The sequence below is a fragment of the Anolis carolinensis genome, chromosome 2 (assembly GCF_035594765.1).
Source record: "Anolis carolinensis isolate JA03-04 chromosome 2, rAnoCar3.1.pri, whole genome shotgun sequence".
Classification (NCBI taxonomy): domain Eukaryota; kingdom Metazoa; phylum Chordata; class Lepidosauria; order Squamata; family Dactyloidae; genus Anolis; species Anolis carolinensis.
In genome coordinates this window covers 17,967,070-17,987,891 of record NC_085842.1, presented here as the reverse complement: position 1 = coordinate 17,987,891, position 20,822 = coordinate 17,967,070, and the positions used below count along the sequence as shown (strand labels likewise).

Below are 20,822 nucleotides of genomic sequence, written 5' to 3'. Positions count from 1 at the left end.
TAAATGAGAAGGAAAGGGATCTGGGTGGGTGTGTATCAAAAACCATTGTCCAGCAGATTTATTTATTTTTATATATTTTATTTATTCACTATATATGCCCTCCTTTATCCCTGTAGGGAGCCGCAGTGGCGAAGTAGGTTAAAGCGCTGAGCTGCTGAACTTGCAGACCGAAAGGTCCCAGGTTCAAATCCCGGGAGCGGAGTAAGCGCCCGCTGTCAGCTCCAGCTTCTGCCAACCTAGCAGTTGGAAAACATGCTAATGTGAGTAGATTAATAGGTACCGCTCCGGCAGGAAGGTAACGGCGCTCCATGCAGTCATGCCAGCCACATGACCTTGGAGGTGTCTATGGACAACGCCGGCTCTTCGGCTTAGAAATGGAGATGAGCACCAACCCCCAGAGTCGGTCATGACTGGACTTAACATCAGGGGAAAACCTTTACCTTTACTATTCCTGTAGAGTCTACATATACTCTTATTTAGTGTTTGTTCCTTTTATTTCACTGTCCCTCCACATTTGTGCATCCAGCCACTATGGAAAAGAAGGTTTTCTTGTCCTCTATGGGGAGAAATGTCTGACAAGAAGGGGCCCCTTCCAGCCCCCAAAAGGGAGCCAGAGAGAGCAGGGTGGCATAAGGAAGGGTTAAAAGCATAGAGAAGAGATGCCAGTCCCCCAGAGGCATGTCGGGTCGGTCCTCAAGCCCCACCTCCTTTGCTCTTTTGTCCTGAGCTTGTATTTTCTCTTTCCTGCTTGGCTTGTTAGCAATTGTGGGAGTTGAAATCCAAAACACCTGGAGGGCTGAAGTTTGCCCATGCCTGTCCTAACCCATCTGGAACTGAGAGAAAGTGAAGGAAGGATGGATGGGTTTGGAAAGGGTTTAAAAATCTGGCTGGTGCTGAAAGGACAGCAGATTTACACACCAACGTATTGGATTTACAGGATGTTGCTACAGAGGACCTTGGAGACATCTTTACTCTGAGAAGAAAAGGGGACAGACAGCATTGATCCTAGTTGTGGTTTCATTGGTGTAGAAAACAACAACAACAACAACAGTGATGGATGAGCCAGACGTAGCTGATCCTGAAGACAGAAGGTGCCTTGATAGCATCTTGCAGGAAAGATTCCATCTAAACATTAGGAAGAATGTCCTGGTGGTAAGAAATGTTTGGCTGTAGAATAATGCTGTTGCCTGGGAGTCCAGTGGAGTTAATGTAGCAGCTCTTGAATATTTTATTTAAAGACCTTAATAATCCCTTACCTAGATGACCCTTACTCAAAAATCTTGTTTTTCCATGAAAGTGTTGACAGGACATGTTCTGCCTGACATTTGCTCTTTGCTCACAATATAAGGTCATGCAAACTGCAGTAATGATTTGGCTGCCCGGATGTATACGTGGGATGAACTATGAACATGTCACCTGAGGATAGTGCATACGTGGAGCAAACTATGGACACTTCACCTGATGTGATGAGTAATGAGTTATATAAGTTACAAGGCAACTACGCATGTCCAAAAGGATTGTAATAGTCAGCAAATTCCATTGTCAGTTAGCTTTCTGCGCATGCTCTGTAAAATTGTATAAATTGGAAAGCCACTACAGGCAAGGTGTGGCATTGCGTTTTCTGGGCATTAGCTAACATTGTCACCTGCTCTTGGCCAAAAGTAAACTATCTTGAAGACAACTTCTGCTGTCAGTCTGCTTTCTTCACCCGCGTCCAAACGAAATTCCACAACAGAGTCTCGTCCTCTGTGGGGGTTTTTAAGCAGAGGCTGGTTGGCCATCTGTCAGGGGTCCTTTGATTTTGTGTTGCTGCATGGCAGGGGGTTGGACTGGATGTTTCTTAGGGTCTCTCCCAACTCTGGGATTCTATGGTTGGGGCTGGGCTGTGGCGCAGCTGGCTAGTAACCAGCTGCTATAAATCACTACTGACCGAGAGGTCATGAGTTCGAAGCCCGGGTCAGGTTAAGCCTCCGACCATTAATAGCCCTGGCTTGCTGTTGACCTAGCAGCCCCGAAAGACAGTTGCATCTGTCAAGTAGGGAAAATTTAGGGACACTTTATGCGGGGAGGCTAATTTAACTAATTTACAACACCATAAAACTGCCAGCAAAACACGAGGAAAAGAATGAAGAACAGCTACCAGTGGACGGTGAAGCAACAGCTCCCCCTGTGGCCGGAATCGTGAAGCTGGAAAGATGTTAAATGCCTCTGTGTCTAAAACTGAATGTTGTTTGTCTGTTGGCATCGAATGTTTGCCATATATGTGTTCATTGTAATCCACCCTGAGTCCCCTTCGGGGTGAGAAGGGTGAAATATAAATACTGTAAATAATAAATAATAAATAATGGTTCCACAATTCTAAGATCTGTGCTGGAAGCAGTGCACTGGGAGCATTTTGGAGGTGGTAGTCCAGTCTGGAGGATTCCTCCCGACTCAAGCAAAGGTCAAGAAACATTATTATTATTTTATTGTACGACATAGCAAACAAGATAGTCATGCAGGATTTCGTATCACAAAATCACAAGTCGAACACTTCCCAAGTGTCTAGGACTGTGTGATGTATTTTAGGATGATGCGTGCAGATCCCAGCACGGTGGCCTTTTGCAGCTGGCAGATCGTAATTTTGTCAGTGTCTATTGTTTCTAAATGCCGGCTGAGATCTTTTGGCACGGCACCGTGTGCCCATCACCACTGGGACCACCTGCACTGGTTTCTCCCAGAGTCTTTGAAGTTCAATCTTGAGGTCCTGATAGCGGCTGAGTTTTTCCTGTTGTTTTTCGTCAATGTGACTGTCACCTGGGATGGCGACATCAATGATCCAAACCTTTTTCTTTTCCACAACTGTGATGTCTGGTGTGTTGTGTTCCAGAACTTTGTCAGTCTGGATTCGGAAGTCCCACAGTAGCTTTGCGTGCTCATTTTCCAATACTTTTACAAGTTTGTGATCCCACCAGTTCTTTGCTGCTGGGAGGTGGTATTTGAGGCATAAGTTCCAATGAATCATTTGCGCCTCTGTTTGTAGTCTGTCTGTGCGATTTTCTTACAGCAGCTGAGAATATGATAAATGGTTTCATCAGTTTCCTTGCACAGTCTGCATTTTGGGTCATCAGATGATTTTTTGATCTTGGCCTTAATTGCATTTGTTCTGATGGCTTGCTCCTGGGCTGCAAGGATCAGGCCTTCTGTCTCCTTCTTCAGGGTCCCATTCGTGAGCCAGAGCCAGGTCTTCTCCTTATCAGCTTTTCCTTCAATTTTGTCAAGGAACTTTCCATGCAATGTTTTGTTGTGCCAGCTGTCAGCTCTAGTTTGTAGTGTGGTTTTCTTGTACTGGTTTTTTGTCTCCTGTGCTTTGAGGAGTTTCTGATTTTTGACTTCAATCAAAGATAAGAAATTATTAAAATTATTATTATTATTATTATTATTATTATTATTATTATATATCTTTTATAAATACATATTAATATGTGTAGGTTAGGTAAAGGTTTTCCCCTGACGTTAAGTCCAGTCGTGACTAACTCTGGGGGTTGGTGTTCATCTCCATTTCTAAGCTGAAGAGCTGGCGTTGTCCGTAGACCCCTCCAAGGTCATGTAGCCGGCATGAATACATGGAGCGCTGTTACCTTCCCGCCGGAGCGGTACCTATTGATCTACTCACATTGGCATGTTTTTGAACTGCTAGGTTGGCAGGAATTAATATGTGTATTTGTGGCATTTTTACAATGTTTATGCATTTTTAATTATTCTGTAGCCCCGCTCGAGCCATGATGATGATGGAAAGTAGGAAACAAGATTGCTGTCCCTCTATTAAGAGAGGAACATGAGGCATTGCTGCCTTTCTTCCATACACATACACATACATACATATATACACACACATATATATACAGTATATACACACACATACATATGTGTGTATGTGTGTGTATGGAGCTGGGTTTCCAAAATAAGGGACAGTTGAAATCCATGGCCTGCAGGGTTGAAATTGGAAAGCAGGCATCAATTCTCTCTATTTATTTGATTGCAGTAGAGTCTCACTTATCCAACATAAACGGGCCAGCAGAATGTTGGATAATAAGGAGGCATTAAGGAAAAGCCTATTAAACATCAAATTAGGTTATGATTTTACAAATTAAGCACCAAAACACCATGTTAGACAACACATTTGACAGAAAAAGTAGTTCAATACACAGTAAAGTTATGTTGTAATTACTGTATTTACGAATTTAGCACCGAAATATCACGATATATTAAAAACACTGACTACAAAAATGCGTTGGATAATCCAGAATGTTGGATAAGTGAGACTCTACTGTACTTGGACTTCTCCTCTCCCTCCCTTCTTCCAGAATGGGCTCAACAAACCTGTCTTCTACCTCAATTCCTCCTGCCAGCATTGCTTTCAGCTAACCAGGCCATGTATTAAGAACCAGCCTGCTGGACAACCACCAGTCCCACGACTCTATGGCACTGGGTTCAGTCAGTCACGTGCCTGGAGGAAGGGGCGGGGCCACCAAAGCCAAGGCAGAGGAGCGGTGCCACTCTGAAAGGGATCCCCCCGGAAACAGCCACCATTTCCATTGGTTCCGGATAAAGGAATTTCCCCCTTCAAATTAGGGAGAGCAAAGCGAGGAGGAGGAGGAAGAGTCCTGGTAAGAAGGGCCTGGGAGGAGGAGGAGGAGGAGGAGGAGGAGGAGGAGGAGGAGGTGGGGGGGGGGGGGGGAATCACAGAGAGCCCTGTCCTATTCTGTTTAAGATCAAGTCTAAGTGTGTCCTGCAAAATGGAAATCCTATGGGGAGGGGAGGAAGGAAAAGGCCACCCCCTTTGAGGCCCAAGGCTTCCTTCATCTGGTTGTTTCACTTGATATGTATCTGTGGCAGGGGTCCCCAAACTTTTTAAACAGGGGGCCAGTTCACGATCCTTCGGACAGTTGGAAGGCCGGACTATAGTTGGCCACTGAGCAATAATAATAATTATTATTATTAACAACAACAACAACAATAATAATAAAAAAGAGGGTTGGAAGAGATCCTTTGAGCCATTGAGTCCAATCCCCTTCTGCCTTTGTGCACCGATAGTACAATCAAAGCACCCCTGATAGATGGCCACTCAGCCTCAATGTTAATATTAATAATAATAATAATAATAAAGAGGGTTGGAAGAGACCCCTTGGGCCATTTAGTCCAATTCCCTTCTGTTTTGTGCATCAAAAGCACGAGCAAAGCACCCCTGACAGATGGCCACCCAGCCTCAATGTTAATAATAATAATAATAATAATAATAATAATAATAATAATAATAAAGAGGGTTGGAAGAGACCCCATGGGCCATTTAGTCCAATCCCCTTCTGCCTTTGTGCATCAAAAGCACCCCTGACAGATGGCCACCCAGCCTCAATGTTAATAATAATAATAATAATAATAATAATAAAGAGGGTTGGAAGAGACCCCATGGGCCATTTAGTTCAACCCCCTTCTGCCTTTGTGCATCAAAAGCACCCCTGACAGATGGCCACCCAGCCTCAATGTTAATAATAATAATAATAATAATAATAAAGAGGGTTGGAAGAGACCCCATGGGCCATTTAGTCCAATCCCCTTCTGCCTTTGTGCATCAAAAGCACCCCTGACAGATGGCCACCCAGCCTCAATGTTAATAATAATAATAATAATAATAATAATAATAATAATAATAAAGAGGGTTGGAAGAGACCCCATGGGCCATTTAGTTCAACCCCCTTCTGCCTTTGTGCATCAAAAGCACCCCTGACAGATGGCCACCCAGCCTCAATGTTAATAATAATAATAATAATAAAAATAAAGAGGGTTGGAAGAGACCCCATGGGCCATTTAGTCCAATCCCCTTCTGCCTTTGTGCATCAAAAGCACCCCTGACAGATGGCCACTCAGCCTCAATGTTAATATTATTATTAATAATAATAATAATAAAGAGGGTTGGAAGAGACCCCATGGGCCATTTAGTCCAATCCCCTTCTGCCTTTGTGCATCAAAAGCACCTCTGGCAGATGGCCACCCAACCTCAATGTTAATAATAATAATAAAGAGGGTTGGAAGAGACCCCTTGGGCCATTTAGTCCAAACCCCTTCTGCTTTTGTGCACCAAAAGCACAAGCAAAGCACCCCTGACAGATGGCCACCCAGCCTCAATAATAATAATGCTAATGATAATAATAATAATAATAATAAAGAGGGTTGGAAGAGACCCCTTGGGCCATTTAGTCCAATTCCCTTCTGTTTTGTGCATCAAAAGCATGAGCAAAGCACCCCTGACAGATGGCCACCCAGCCTCAATGTTAATAATAATAATAAAGAGGGTTGGAAGAGACCCTTTGGGCCATTTAGTCCAAACCCCTTCTGCTTTTGTGCACCAAAAGCACAAGCAAAGCACCCCTGACAGATGGCCACCCAGCCTCAATAATAATAATGATAATAATAATAATAATAATAATAATAATAAAAGTTGTAAGAGAATAAGAGACCCCCTGGGTCATTTAGCCCAACCCCCTTCTGCCCTTGTGCCGTGGGGGCCAGATAAATGGGTTCGATGGGCCGCATCCGGCCCCCGGGCCTTAGTTTGGGGACCCCTGATCTATGGGGTGTGTGAAGGCACGCTGGGGGAAATGGCTATCTCTAGGTCTGGCTACCCAAGCGGCGTTCGGTTTACCCTTTAATTAAACCTCAAACCCCAAAGTAAACACTCTAGAAGCTGGTTAAAGATAACCAAAAATACTTTTATTGGAACACAGATAATGGTAATTTATTGTATTAGAAATAATATGAGGTAAAATTGGTGAAATTATACAGAAATAAAACTATATTGATAGAGAATGAAGGCTATAAAGACTATAAAAGATAAACATACAAGCTATGAGGAAACTATAAGGTAAGGACTACAGGGTACGTACAAGGCTATGATAAGCACTATCTGTAATGACTATAATGACTATGAGGTGAACTATAAGGTAAGTACATAAACTATGAGGTAAACTATGAGGTATAATAACTATATGGTAAGTACATGAGGTAAGTACTTCACTATCAGGTAAGTACAAGCTATGGTAAACTATCTATAATAACTATGAGGTGGTAAGTACGTGATTTATGTTGCCTGTTTGAATTTGCCAGGTCAAAGAACCCAGACCAAATTCTAAGACCTATCTCTAAGAGGTTTTTCTCTGGAATGCCAAATGAGAGGAAAAAGCCTCTAGAGCAGGGGTCCCCAAACTAAGGCCCGGGGGCCGGATGTGGCCCTCCAAGGTCATTTACCTGGCCCCCACCCTCAGTTTTATAATATAATATTTTTATATCAGTTTTAATAATATAATATATTGTAGATACATATAATATTGATAATAATCTTATATTATACAATATAATACTAATAGTAATACCATATAATAATATTAATTATATGTTATATATTACATATTATATAATAGTATAATGGTATAGTTCAATATAGTAATATATAATGCTAATATTGTGTTATGCTAATCATATAATATATTGTATGTACATACAGCTGCTCTGAGTCCCCTTCGGGGTGAGAAGGGTGGGATATAAATGTAGTAAATAAATGCAGTAAATAAATAATTAATTTTAGACTTAGGCTTGGCCAAAGTCTGATATGACTTGAAGGCACACAACAACAACAACAACAATCCTAATTAACTTGACTATCTCATTGGCCAGTAGCAGGCCCACACTTTCCATTGAAATCCTAATAGGTTTATGTTGGTTAAAATTGTTTTCATTTTTAAATATTGTATTCTTTGGTTGTTGTTGTTGCACTATAAATAAGACATGTGCAGTATGCATAGGAATTTGTTTGTATTTTTTTTCAAATGATAATTCGGCCCCTCAACAGTCTGAAGGATTGTGGACCGGCCCTCTGCTTAAAAAGTTTGGGGACCCCTGCTATAAAGGATAAACACACAAGCTATGAGGAAACTATAAGGTAAGGACTGTAGGGTACGTACAAGGCTATGATAAGCACTATCTATAATAATGACTATGAGGTGAACTATAAGGTAAGTACATAAGCTATGAGGTAAACTATGAGGTATAATAACTATATGGTAAGTACATGAGGTAAGTACTTCACTATCAGGTAAGTACAAGCTATGGTAAACTATCTATAATAACTATGAGGTGGTAAGTACGTGATTTATGTTGCCTGTTTGAATTTGCCAGGTCAAAGAACCCAGACCAAATTCTAAGACCTATCTCTAAGAGGTTTTTCTCTGGAATGCCAAATGAGAGGAAAAAGCCTCTAAAGCCTAGCTCACAGGCTGAACCAGGGGTCCCCAAACTTTTTAAACAGGGGGCCAGTTCACGATTCTTCGGACCATTGGAGGGCTGGACTATAGTTGGCCACCGAGCAATAATTAATAATAATAATAATAATAATAATAATAATAGCAATAATAAAAAAGAGGGTTGGAAGAGACCCTTTGGGCCATTGAGTCCAATCCCCTTCTGCCTCTGTGCACCAAAAGCACAAGCAAAGCACCCCTGACAGATGGCCACCCAGCCTCAATGTTAATAATAATAATAATAATAATAATAATAATAATAATAATAATAATAATAAAGAGGTTTGGAAGCAACCCTTTGGGCCATTGAGTCCAATCCCCTTCTGCCTCTGTGCACCAAAAGCACAAGCAAAGCACCCCTGACAGAAGGCCACCCAGCCTCAATGTTTATAATAATAATAATAATAATAATAATAATAATAATAATAATAATAATAATAATAATGAGGGTTGGAAGAGACCCCTGGGCCATTGAGTCCAATCCCTTTCTGCCTCTGTGCACCAAAAGCAAAAGCAAAGCACCCCTGACAGATGGTCACACAGCCTTAATGATAATAATAATAATAATAATAATAATAATAATAATAATAATAATAATAATGGTTGTTAGAGAAGAAGAGACCCCTTGGGTCATTTAGCCCAACCACCTTATGCCCTTGTGCCATGGGGGCCGGATAAATGGCTTCGATGGGCCGCATCCGGCCCCTGGCCCTTAGTTTGGGGACCCCTGCTCTAGAGCCTAGCTCACAGGCTGAACCATCTCATCCAAACCTACAGGGGAGTCCCAAGCTCCACCCCCAAAACAGCAGCCAATGGAACATTCCACCCAAGAACAGCAAAGCAGAAAATAAGCAGGGGATAGGAACCCAGTAAGACATCACAGGACTGGTGTATGGGTGGGGGGAAGAACTCTTGTCTGTTGGAGGCCAGTGTGAATGCTGTAATTAATCGCCTTTGTTAGCATTAAATGTCCTTCCCAGGCTGACATCCTGGCCTAAGGGAATCCTTTGTTCAGAGTCGTTAGCTGCCCCTGATTGATTCCTGTCTGGAATTCTTCTGTTTTCAGAGTGCTGCCCCTTATTTACTGTTCTGATTTTGGTTTTTTTAAATACTGGTAGCCAGATTTTGTTCATTTTCATGGTTTCCTCCTTTCTGTTGAAGTTGTCCACATGTTTGTGGATTTCAATGGCTTCTCTGGGGAGTCTGACATGATAGTTGTTGGAGTGGTCGAGCATTTCTGTGTTCTCATAACATGCAGCTGTGGACAAGTCTACATAGGGACCACCAAACGCAGCACCCAAACACTAGTCAAAGAACATGAAAGGCACTGCAGACTAACTCAACCAGAGAAGTCAGCCATAGCAGAGCACTTGATGAACCAGCCTGGACATAGTATATTATTTGAGAACACTGTATTCCAGACAGGAATCAATCAGGGGCAGCTAACGACTCTGAACAAAGGATTCCCCCAGGCCAAGATGTGAGCCTGGGAAGGCCATTTAATGCTAACAAAGGCGATTAATTACAACATTCACACTGGCCTCCTACAGACAAGAGTTCTTTCCCCCACCCAGGAACCTCCACAGATATATAAACCTTCCTTGCTTAGTTTCTCCATACTCAACCTCTGAGGATGCCTGCCATAGCTGTGGGCGAAATGTCAGGAGAGAATACTTCTGGAACATGTCCATATAGCCTGAAAAACTTACAACAACCCTGTGATCCCAGCCATGAAAGCCTTTGACAACACAGCCTACCGGCTGTTAGGAATTGTGGGAGTTGTAGTCCAAAACGCCTGGAGGGCCAAAGTTATTAACAGACCAATGTTTTGCCTTTGTGTAGATGAAGGGACACTTCACCCTGAAAGAGAAGAGGCAGACATTCCTTTGACAGTTTGCTGGGTCACTGGTCAAAGATGGAGGAGTCAGTCATGCCTTGGCCTAAAGCAGGAAGAGGCAATGCGGTGAGTAGTGGGGAATTCTGTTAAGAAGCAGTCCACACATTGCTGGATGAGGGTCTTCCCAACTCAAACACACAATGCCAGCACTTCAGGCAGTTCTCTTTTTATGAAATAATCAAAAGGCTTGTGCCTGAGTCAACTCTCTGCCATCTGTGGCTGAAGCCAGAGCAACATGCAAGGCTGAGATGCTGGACCTGGTGATCCTGGAACTGTCTCTGAGCATCCTGCCCCCAGAGATGGTTATTGGATCCAGGAATGTCAGGCAGAGATCTATTCTCAAACGGCAATCCTAGCAGAAACAACTTGACTATATATTTATTTTATTAATTAATTATTATTATTATTATTTACAGTATTTATATTCCGCCCTTCTCACCCTGAAAAGGACTCGGAAAATCACAATGCACATATAATGGCAAACGTTCAATGCCATTGGACAAACACATATATAGACAACGACATATAAACAGAGACAGAGAGGCAATTTAACAATCCAGCTTTTGGCTTCATGAGGATATGCTTGATTCTGGCCACAGGGGGAGCTGCTGCTTCATCATCCACTGCGACACCGAGTCCTTTGATGGAAACTTCCTCCTCTTCCGCATACTGCTGGACATTTTATGGTATCGTAAATCAGTTACATTAGCCTCCCCGCATAAGCGGTACCTAAATTCTTACTTGACAGATGTAACTGTCTTTCGGTTGCATAGGTCAACAGCAAGCTGGACTATTTATGGTCAGGAGCTTACCCTGACCCGGACAGGCTTCGAACTCATGGCCTCTCGATCAGTAGTGATTTATTGCGGCTGGCTACTAACCAGCTGCACCACAGCGCGGTCCTAACAAGTCATGCCAGACTAATCTTATCTCTTTTTTCAATAGAGTTACAAGCTTGGTAGATGCAGGGAATGCTGTGGTTATGGCATATCTTGATTTCAGTAAGGCCTTCAACAAAGTCTCCTATGACCTTCGTTCAAGCAAATTTGTCAGATGTGGGCTAGTCAAGGCTGCTCTTAGGTGGATTTGTATTTGATTAAGTGATCGAACCCAGTGGGTGCTCACCAATGCTTCCTCTTCATCCTGGAAAGAAGTGACTAAAGGAGAGCCATCCTGGACCCAGTTCTGTTCAACATCTTTATTAATGATTTGGATGAAGGTTTAGAGGGCATGCGTATCAAGTATGCAGATGACACCAAATTAGGAGGGATAGCTAATACTCCAGAAGACAGGATCAGAATTCAAAAGGACCTTAACAGATTAGACAGATGATTGGCCAAAACTACCAGGACAAATGTAAGATACTACACTTAGGCAGAAAAAATGAAATGCAAAGATATAGGATGAGTGCCACTTGGCTCAACAACAGTCTACATGAAAAATATATTGGAGTCTTAATGGGCAACAAATTGAACATGAGCCAACAATGTGATGCAGCAGCTAAAAAAGCCAGTGGGGTTTTGAGCTGCATCAAAAAGAGTCTAGTGTCTAGATTAAGGGAAGTCATACGACCCCTCTATTCAGACCACACCTGGAATACTGTTTCCAATTCTGGGCACCACAGTTTAAAAGAGATATTGGAAAGCTAGAAGGTGTCCAGAGGGTGACTAAAATGATCAAAGGTCTGGAGACAATTAATCTTTATGAGGAGCATAAATAATAATAATAATAAACTTTATTTTTATATCCTGCCCCATCTCCCCGAAGGGACTCGGGCCGGCTCACAACAGGGACAAGCCCGAAACAACAACACAACATAATTAACAAGAACTTAAAACATTTCAACGATACACAAAATAAAATAATGGACAATACATTAAAATCCAAGCAGATAAAATCAGAGTAGTTAAAAGCAAACCAGCGGGGACAGGTTTCATAAAGTGCTGTATCATGGAAATAAGTAACAGTGATAAAGTGCCATATGCTTTTAAAACAGAGAGAAGTATTAAAGAACATCTTAAAGAACTGGGTCTATTAAAGAACATCTTAATAGAGCATTAAAGTATTTAAGAGCATTAAAGAGCATCTTAAAGAACTGGGTCTATTTAGCCTGCAGAAAAGAAGGTTGAGAGGAGACATGATAGCCATGTATAAATATGTGAAAGGATGCCATAAGGAAGAGGGAGCAGGATTGTTTTCTGCTGCCCTGAAGACTCAATGGAGTCAATGATTCAAATTAAGGAAAGGAGATTCCTCCTGAACATTAGGAAGAACTTACTGAGTGTAAGAAGAGCTGTTCAGCAGCAGAACTCTTTGCCTGAGAGTCTGGTGAAAGCTCCTTTCTTGGAAGCTTTTAAAACAGAGGCTGGATGGCCATGTCAGGGGTACTTTGATTGTGCTTTTTCTGCATGGCAGGGGTTGGACTAGATGGTCCATGTGGTCTCTTCCAACTCAGTTATTCTGTGATTCCAACTTCATATTTTCTTGTTATGGATTCAGTGGGATTGTTTGTTTTCAGTATATATGATAGATTTATACAAGTATAAACATAAGTGTCTTCCACCTTGTTGAGGTCTTATCTTGTATGCCACTTTTTAAAGTAGGACTAATGATCTGCTGACTTTTTCCTAATATAGTTGGACCTCTACAAATTCCTTAGATTTTCCCACCCTTCTCCCAATTTTCTTTTCAGGTGAGAAATTTCTTGGTAGCAGATCCCTCTGAATTCCCTGAGACAGGAAAGGCTTCCTTGGACCCCAGGCAGATTCCCCAGTGGAGGGCCATCAAACAGGAGGAGGATGGATGGGATCACTTGCAAGGTAAGAATGAATGCTCTGTGTCTAGAATCCCACAGGTCTCTTTGGTTTTGTTGTGTGCCTTCAAGTTGTTGTTATCTCCATATTTAGTTTAATGATCATGCTCAGTAAGGGATTCTGGAGATGGCTGCTGTTTCCTTTTGTGTTGTAGGGAGACATACATGGCTACAATAGGATTAGCTAGAGCAGGCATGGGCAAACTTCGACCCTCCAGGTGTTTTGGATTTCAACTCCCACAATTCCTAACAGCCGGTAGGCTGTTAGGAATTGTGGGAGTTGAAGTCCAAAACACCTGGAGGGATGAAGTTTGCCCAAGCCTGAGCTAGAGTCTAATCCTGTTACTTTTCACCTAAAGCTTTATTGTGTTGTTTACCTTAAACATATTGCTGCAACCATACACTGAAAACACTGTATTTCTCCAGCTCTCTTTAACTGTCCTTCCAGTGCATATGCTGCTGAAATATACAGGAGATCAAGAAGAAATGAGGCAGGGCTGGCATAAAATATTTTTTTAAAAGGAATTTCGTTGTCTTTGCTGAGATATGCCTCCACTTACTAGATAGCATTTTGAAAAGACTGTAACCCCAACCTCTGACAGAAGTGTATGTGACCATCTTCTCCCCCTCCTTGTCTCTTTCACAGAACCTGGAGTTAGGCCCCAGTTGTCTCTTCCTTTTCTTTGTGATGGAGCAGAACCAGATCAGGTAAGGAGAAGGATTTCTGGAAAAACAGGATTTGAGCAGTCTGGGTTCCTATTTTCCCAGTTCACAACCCTCTCTACTGGTAGCAATATTTTGTTTTTGTTTTTTATTTAATTTTTAAAAAGTTTATATCGTATTTGTTTTAAGATTGATTAAATGTGCACCCAAAATTTAGTTGTTTATTTCTCCTCACATGTCCAGCACCTCATGTTATTTTACAGATGAAAATTAAAATTAGGACATTTGGCTAAGAAATATCAGGCTGTCATAATGATGGATTAAGTTATGATTGAGGAAATACATATAAACTGAGAGATGTAGCATAGTAGGTTTTTGCCAGTCTACTGGAAAGGATGAGGCTTGGCCGCCTTCTCTCCTTTCACCTTTGTTGGGGTTGTTGTGGTGTGCTTTTCAGTATTTTCCAACTTATGATACTGTGGGAAGCCTCTCACATGGTTTTTGTGGCAAGATATGTTTTGGGAGGGGGAAGTAAAAGACTTTTGGATTTTTATTTGTGTACTATGGTGTGATGGTTCTTTAAAGGCTACTCTCATTTCACCCCAGCTATACATCATGCGCTGAGGCTTCTGTGTTTGTCAGACCTCATCCACGATGCTCAGGTTGGTGTTTGTGGAAGAATAGATCTCACCCTGGCTGCCTTTGGATCCTTTTCAGACCATGAGCTTCGTTTTGGTGTGAGTCATGATCTTTTTCTTTGGTCTCTAGAGTCCGTTGACCTTTGATGAAGTTGCTGTGTCATTTTCCCCGGAAGAGTGGTCCTTGTTGGATCCTAACCAGAAAGCCCTGCACAAGCAAATCACGGCAGAAATCCATGAGATCATGACCTTTCTAGGTAAGACTGTCTTGCCATGTTCTCACCAGCCAAGCCTAGGAAGATGTTCAGTTGAAGGTAGCCCTCATCAAAGATAACATTTAGTCAAGCTTGATGAGGAGATATCTTTCAGATAGTCTGGACCTAAGCTATAATAGGAGAAAAAGCATCTCTGTTTTTCTCCGAGGATTCATCTGATTTTAGGATTGTTTAACCTTTAATACTTTATCTTGAAATTCTTTTTCCCACACATTTGAAAAATATTTATTTCGTTTTTGTTCCCAGCAGAAGACTGGCAGAAAACATATGTCTGCGCTCAGTATGGAAAATGTTCCAGGCATAATCTGGAACTTAGTAGCCATCCGCAAGTCCAAGGTACAGAAAAGGAACGTTATATCAGAGAAGATTCCTCTCTGATATGTCATCTGCAAGATCCAGCACTTGTGCCTCAGGAGAAGGTCCATACTGAAAAGAAACATTTTACGTATGGAGTATCTCTTAATGGTTTTGATTATACATTCTACAATGTGAACCAACCAGAAACCCGCACAGCAAAGAAACCACACAAATGCCAGGAGTGTGGCAAATGTTTTACTTACAATTCTCTACTTATGACACATCTGAAAGTGCACACAGGAGAAAAACCCTACAAATGCCAGGAGTGTGGGAAATGTTTTCCTCAGAGTTCTTCTCTTCTAAGCCATCAGAGAGTCCACACAGGAGAGAAACCTCACAAATGCCGGGAATGTGGCAGATGTTTTGGTTGCAAGTCACATCTTAAGAGGCATCAGAGAATCCACACAGGCGAAAAACCCTACAAATGTCAACAGTGTGGGAAATGTTTTCCTCAGAGTTCTTCACTTCTAGGCCATCAAAGAATCCACACTGGAGAGAAACCATACCAATGCCAGGAATGTGGCAAATTTTTTGGTTGTAGGTCGCATCTTAAGAGACATCAGAGAATCCACACAGGTGAAAAACCCTACAAATGTCAGGAGTGTGGAAAATGTTTTCTTTTAAAAGCAGACCTTGTGAAGCACCATCGAGTCCACACAGGAGAGAAACGACACAAATGCCAGGAGTGTGGAAAACGTTTTAGTGGGAATTCAGCTCTTTTAATCCACCAAAGAGTCCACACAGGAGAGAAACCTTACAAATGCCAGGAGTGTGAAAAATGCTTTGCTCGGAAGGCATGGCTTGTGATTCATCAGAGGGTGCACACAGGAGAGAAGCCGTACAAGTGCCAGAAATGTGAAAAATGTTTTCCTCAACGTTCTTCTCTTCTAGGCCATCAAAGAGTCCACACAGGAGAGAAACCATACAATTGCCAGGAGTGTGGGAAAAGTTTTGGTTTCAAGTTGCATCTTGTGAGGCATCAGAGAACTCACACAGGCGAAAAGCCCTATGAATGTCAGGAGTGTGGCAAATGTTTTCTTGTAAAAGCAGACCTTGAAAAACACCATCGGGTCCACACAGGAGAGAGACGACACAAATGCCAGGAGTGTGGCAAATGTTTCACTGAGACTTCAGGCCTATTGATCCACCAAAGAGTTCACACAGGAGAAAAACCATACACATGCCTGGAATGTGGAAAATGTTTTTCTCGGGATTCAAACCTTATAAGCCATCGAAGAACCCACACTGGAGAGAAACCATATCAATGCCAGGAGTGCAAGAAATGTTTTTCTTGGAATTCAGTCCTTGTGAGGCATCAGAAAATCCACACAGGGGAGAAACTATACACGTGTCAACAGTGTGGTAAATGCTTTTATCAGAATTCACAACTAGTGCGGCATCAGAGCAACCACACAGGAAACAGACCATACAAATGTGAGATGTGTGAAAAATGTTTTGGTCAAAAGGTCGACCTTGTGAAGCACCAGAGGATACATACAGGAGAGAAAACATATAAATGCCAGGATTGTGGGAAATGTTTTGCTTGGAATACACACCTTTTACGCCACCAGAGAATTCACACAGGAGAGAAAGCATATCAGTGCTATGAATGTGGGAAATGTTTTGTTCAAAAAAGAAGCCTTATGAACCACCAGAAAACCCACATAAAGGAACCATATACATTTGGGAGTGTGGCAAATGTTTTGTCTCCATTTTGCACCTTGTGAACCACAAGGGGAAACTAGGAATGTCAGGAGTGCAGAAAAGCATATCTTATGAAGCACCAGAGAATACATCTGTTGATTCAAATTCTGTTCTCTGAAGCACAGAAAAATACAATGGGTTATTGTGAGTCTTCTGGGCTGTCTGGCCATGTTCTAGACACATTCTCTCTTGATGTTTTGCCCACATCTGTGACAGGTATCCTCAGGTTGAGACCCCTCAACCTCTGAGGATGCCTGCCATAGATGTAGGCGAAACATCAGGAGAGAATGCTTCTAGAACATGGCCATACAGCCCAGAAGATTCACAACAACCCAGTGATTCTGGACATGAAAGCCTTCAACGCAGAAATCCAATCACCCAATCTCTGCATGATAGTACTTCAGGTTTTTCAAGATGGTTATTCAATCACCTTTCAGCCTTCTCTAATCTAGACATTCCCAGTCTCTACAATTGTTCCTCCTTGGGCATGATTTATAGCAGTGGTTCTCAACCTGGGGTGCCCAGATGTTTTTGGCCGTTAACTTCCAGAAATCCTAACAGCTGGTAAACTGGCTGGGATTTCTGGGAGTTGTAGGTCAAAACATTTAGAGACCCCAGGTTGAGAAACACTACTTTATAGATCCTTAATCTTGCTCCCTTCAGCACATGTCCCAGCTTGTTAAAACTGCAATGCCTATTTTTCCGGGGTTACTAGCCATTCCTCCCACTTTGGTGTTATCTACAGCTTTGATGATCTAGAACAGAATCCTTTAGTTAGTACTTAGCACATCTTTTTACCAACCAAATAAAATAATCATGTTGAGCCCACATTTTACCAGTTTGTCTGAAATGGTATTGTGTGGAAACCTGTTAACAATATTACTGAAACCAAGATACACTACATCTACAAGATTTTGTATGTTTTTGATGCTTGTAGCTCTCTCAAAATTAGGAGAAAGAAAAAACACAACTTTTCATTGAGATACCCATGTTGGCTAACTTTTAAAAGCTCTCGTTGTCTGACTGTTTGAATAATCTGTTCTGATATGACCTGATATAGACATGAAATTGGCAGGTCTGCTCCCTACTCTGCCTCTTGAAGACTGGGATAAATTATCAAGTTAAACATGAGCCAACAATGTGATGCAGCTGCTAAAAAAGCCAATGGGATTCTGGCCTGCATCAATAGGGGAATAGCGTCTAGATCCAGGGAAGTTATGTTCCCCCTCTATTCTGCCTTGGTCAGACCACACCTGGAATACTGTGTCCAATTTTGGGCACCACAGTTGAAGGGAGATGTTGACAAGCTGGAAAGCGTCCAGAGGAGGGCGACTAAAATGATTAAGGGTCTGCAGAACAAGCCCTATGAGGAGCGGCTTAAAGAGCTGGGCATGTTTAGCCTGCAGAAGAGAAGGCTGAGAGGAGACATGATAGCTATGTACAAATACGTGAAGGGAAGTCATAGGAAGGAGGGAGCAAGCTTGTTTTCTGCTGCCCTGCAGACTAGGACACGGAACAATGGCTTCAAACTACAGGAAAGGAGATTCCACCTGAACTTCAGGAAGAACTTCCTCACTGTGAGAGCTGTTCGACAGTGGAACTCTCTCCCCGGGGCCGTGGTGAAGGCTCCTTCTTTGGAGGCTTTTAAGCAGAGGCTGGATGGCCATCTGTCGGGGGTGCTTTGAATGCGATTTCCTGCTTCTTAGCAGGGGGTTGGACTAGATGGCCCATGTGGTCTCTTCCAACTCTACTATTCTATGATTCTATGATCTGTCATCCAGTGTGGACAGATCTCATCTGTTCCCCAGCACTACCAAAAATAGCAAAGCAGTCTCTGAGTTCGCCTCTGGAAGATCTTTTATTACCTTTAAATGCAGTTCTTCTGACCCTTGGGATGAATCATGTACTGTGTTTTGATCAAGTTCAGTACTACAGTAGAGTCTCACTTATCCAAGCTAAACGGGCCGGCAGAAGCTTGGATAAGCGAATATCTTGGATAATAAGGAGGGATTAAGGAAAAGCCTATTAAACATCAAATTAGGTTATGATTTTACAAATTAAGCACCAAAACATCATGTTATACAACAAATTTGACAGAAAAAGTAGTTCAATATGCAGTAATGTTATGTTGTAATTACTGTATTTACGAATTTAGCACCAAAATATCATGATATATTGAAAACATTGACTACAAAAATGGCTTGGATTATCCAGAAGCTTGGATAAGCGAGGCTTGGATTAGTGAGACTCTACTGTATTTCCTTTTGGGAGAAGTCAGAAACAAAACAGAACTCGTAGGCTTTGGCCTCTCTATCTCTTTTTGTTCTGACTTGATTTTATATACCTAAATATATATGCAAATCATTTATTTTAACATATATGTTTCTTGGATGATATGATTGGTGTTGCTACTCTCCCTCCTTAGCTGTCACTGTGTATTCATTATTAAAAACCATGATTTTATGGCAGTGAAAGATGTAGACCTATAGCTGGGCTTTCTAGAGTGTGCCATCAGGAATATTTCACTCTTGATTTAATGAGAAGTTAGATAGTCTCTTTCAGATACACCTCAACTGTACTAATATCTCAGGAAACACAATCCATAGCATATATTTTTCTACAATGACTGTATAACCCATTCTGTCCCTGTAAGAATTTAGACGTAAGGGATGTTCTGGAATAGCCTGTCGAATTGCCATCTCATTGGAAGCTGAGAGCTATACTTAATCTTGACCATGTAAATAATTTATTTAAGAAAAACTAGTAGATTATTGCTTTTTTGGTCCCTGCTAAGCAGGTGCATTTTCTTCCTAGAAGTCCAATTACGCTGCTGAAAATACCTGGGTCTACTTAGAATTTGACACCTTGCTCCTACTGCCCTGGTTAGCAAACATGGCATCAAATGAGCAAATGCGGATGTCAAGGAACGAGCATAGCTGGTGCATCAGACTGGAATCTGCAAAGTACTCCTGGACATTAGTGGAAGCTGGGCATCCAGGTTTAAATCAGAGTCCAGGAATACTTTGTGCTTTTCCTGCATGGCAGGGGCTTGGACTAGATGGCCCACATGGTCTCTTCCAACTCTATGATTCTATGATTATTATATTCAAGCTTTATACCCAAGATTTCATAAGGGAGTGTAATCCCATCCAGCACAGGCTGAATCCTTATTTCCCAATCTCACTTCCAACTGGCCAGGAACACCTCTGTTTGCTCTGACTTCAAGGACTTTTGATGTAGTATGGCTGGAAAGTCACGCTATTTGCTATGTTTGTTTTCACCACAGTCTGTCCTTTCCCTTTTTCTGATCATTTGCTGAAATGTATGAATAAATATTGGTTGCAAGCCTAGCTCCCTTTTTCATTGTGTAGCAGTTCAGTTATGTCGCGAAAGTATTTTAAGCAACTATAGAAATTTCTGCTATTGTATTGAATGGTGGCCCCCGACAATTAAATAGCCCGGCTTGCTGTTGACCTATGCAGCTCCGAAAGACAGTTGCATCTGTCAAGTAGGGAGATTTAGCTACGCTTTATGCGGGAGGCTAATTTAACTAATTTACAACACCATAAAAAACTGCCAGCAAAACACAAGGAAAGGAACGAGGAAGTACAGCCACTAGTGGACAGTGAAGCAACAGCTCCCCCTGTGGCCGGAATCGTGAAGCTGGAAAAATGTTAAATGCCTCTGTGTCTGTCTTTACTGTATGTTGTTTGTCTGTTGGCATTGAATGTTTGCCATATATGGGTTCATTGTAATCCGCCCTGAGTCCCCTTCGGGGTGAGAAGGGCGGAATATAAATACTGTAAGTAAATAAATAAATAAGGTACGGGCGCAGCTGGCTTTTGGCAGAGTTTTAGAACAAGCAATGGATCTAGAGAAGGAGAGCACGGGGATGAAAGACAATAAAGGGGGGAAGTAGAGTCATTTTTTGAATTCCGTGTCAAAAGCATTGCATAATAAGTTTAAAACTGATAAAATAAAAGGCTCACAACCAGGTAAATAGAAGGTCCAGGGAGGGAGAAAGAAAGAACTCTTGTCTGTTGGTGGCAGGTGTGAATGTTTCAGTTGCCCACCTTGATTAGCATTGAGTAGCCTTTCAGCTTCAAAGCTTGGCTCCTTCCTGCCTGGGGGAATCCTTTCTTG

At 42.0% G+C, this 20,822-nt stretch overlaps 1 protein-coding gene across 4 annotated transcripts; it reads left to right on the top strand.

Moving 5' to 3' along the window:
• The first annotated feature begins 4,375 nt into the window (after nt 1–4,375).
• Nucleotides 4,376–20,029, top strand: LOC100560691 (zinc finger protein 345). 4 transcript variants are annotated; one of them, XM_062973370.1, is made up of 6 exons: nt 4,376–4,649; nt 10,176–10,916; nt 12,923–13,049; nt 13,689–13,750; nt 14,474–14,600; nt 14,865–20,029. In XM_062973370.1, the coding sequence occupies exons 2-6, from the start codon at nt 10,914–10,916 to the stop codon at nt 16,700–16,702; spliced, it is 2,157 nt and encodes a 718-aa protein (XP_062829440.1). In that variant the 5' UTR covers nt 4,376–4,649; nt 10,176–10,913; the 3' UTR covers nt 16,703–20,029. The 4 variants fall into 4 exon arrangements, with proteins under 4 accessions (XP_062829440.1, XP_062829438.1, XP_062829439.1 ...); XM_062973368.1 differs by having other exon boundaries at nt 4,377–4,649; nt 10,176–10,296; XM_062973369.1 differs by having other exon boundaries at nt 4,382–4,649; nt 10,176–10,296; nt 14,868–20,029.
• The last annotated feature ends 793 nt before the right edge of the window (nt 20,030–20,822 follow it).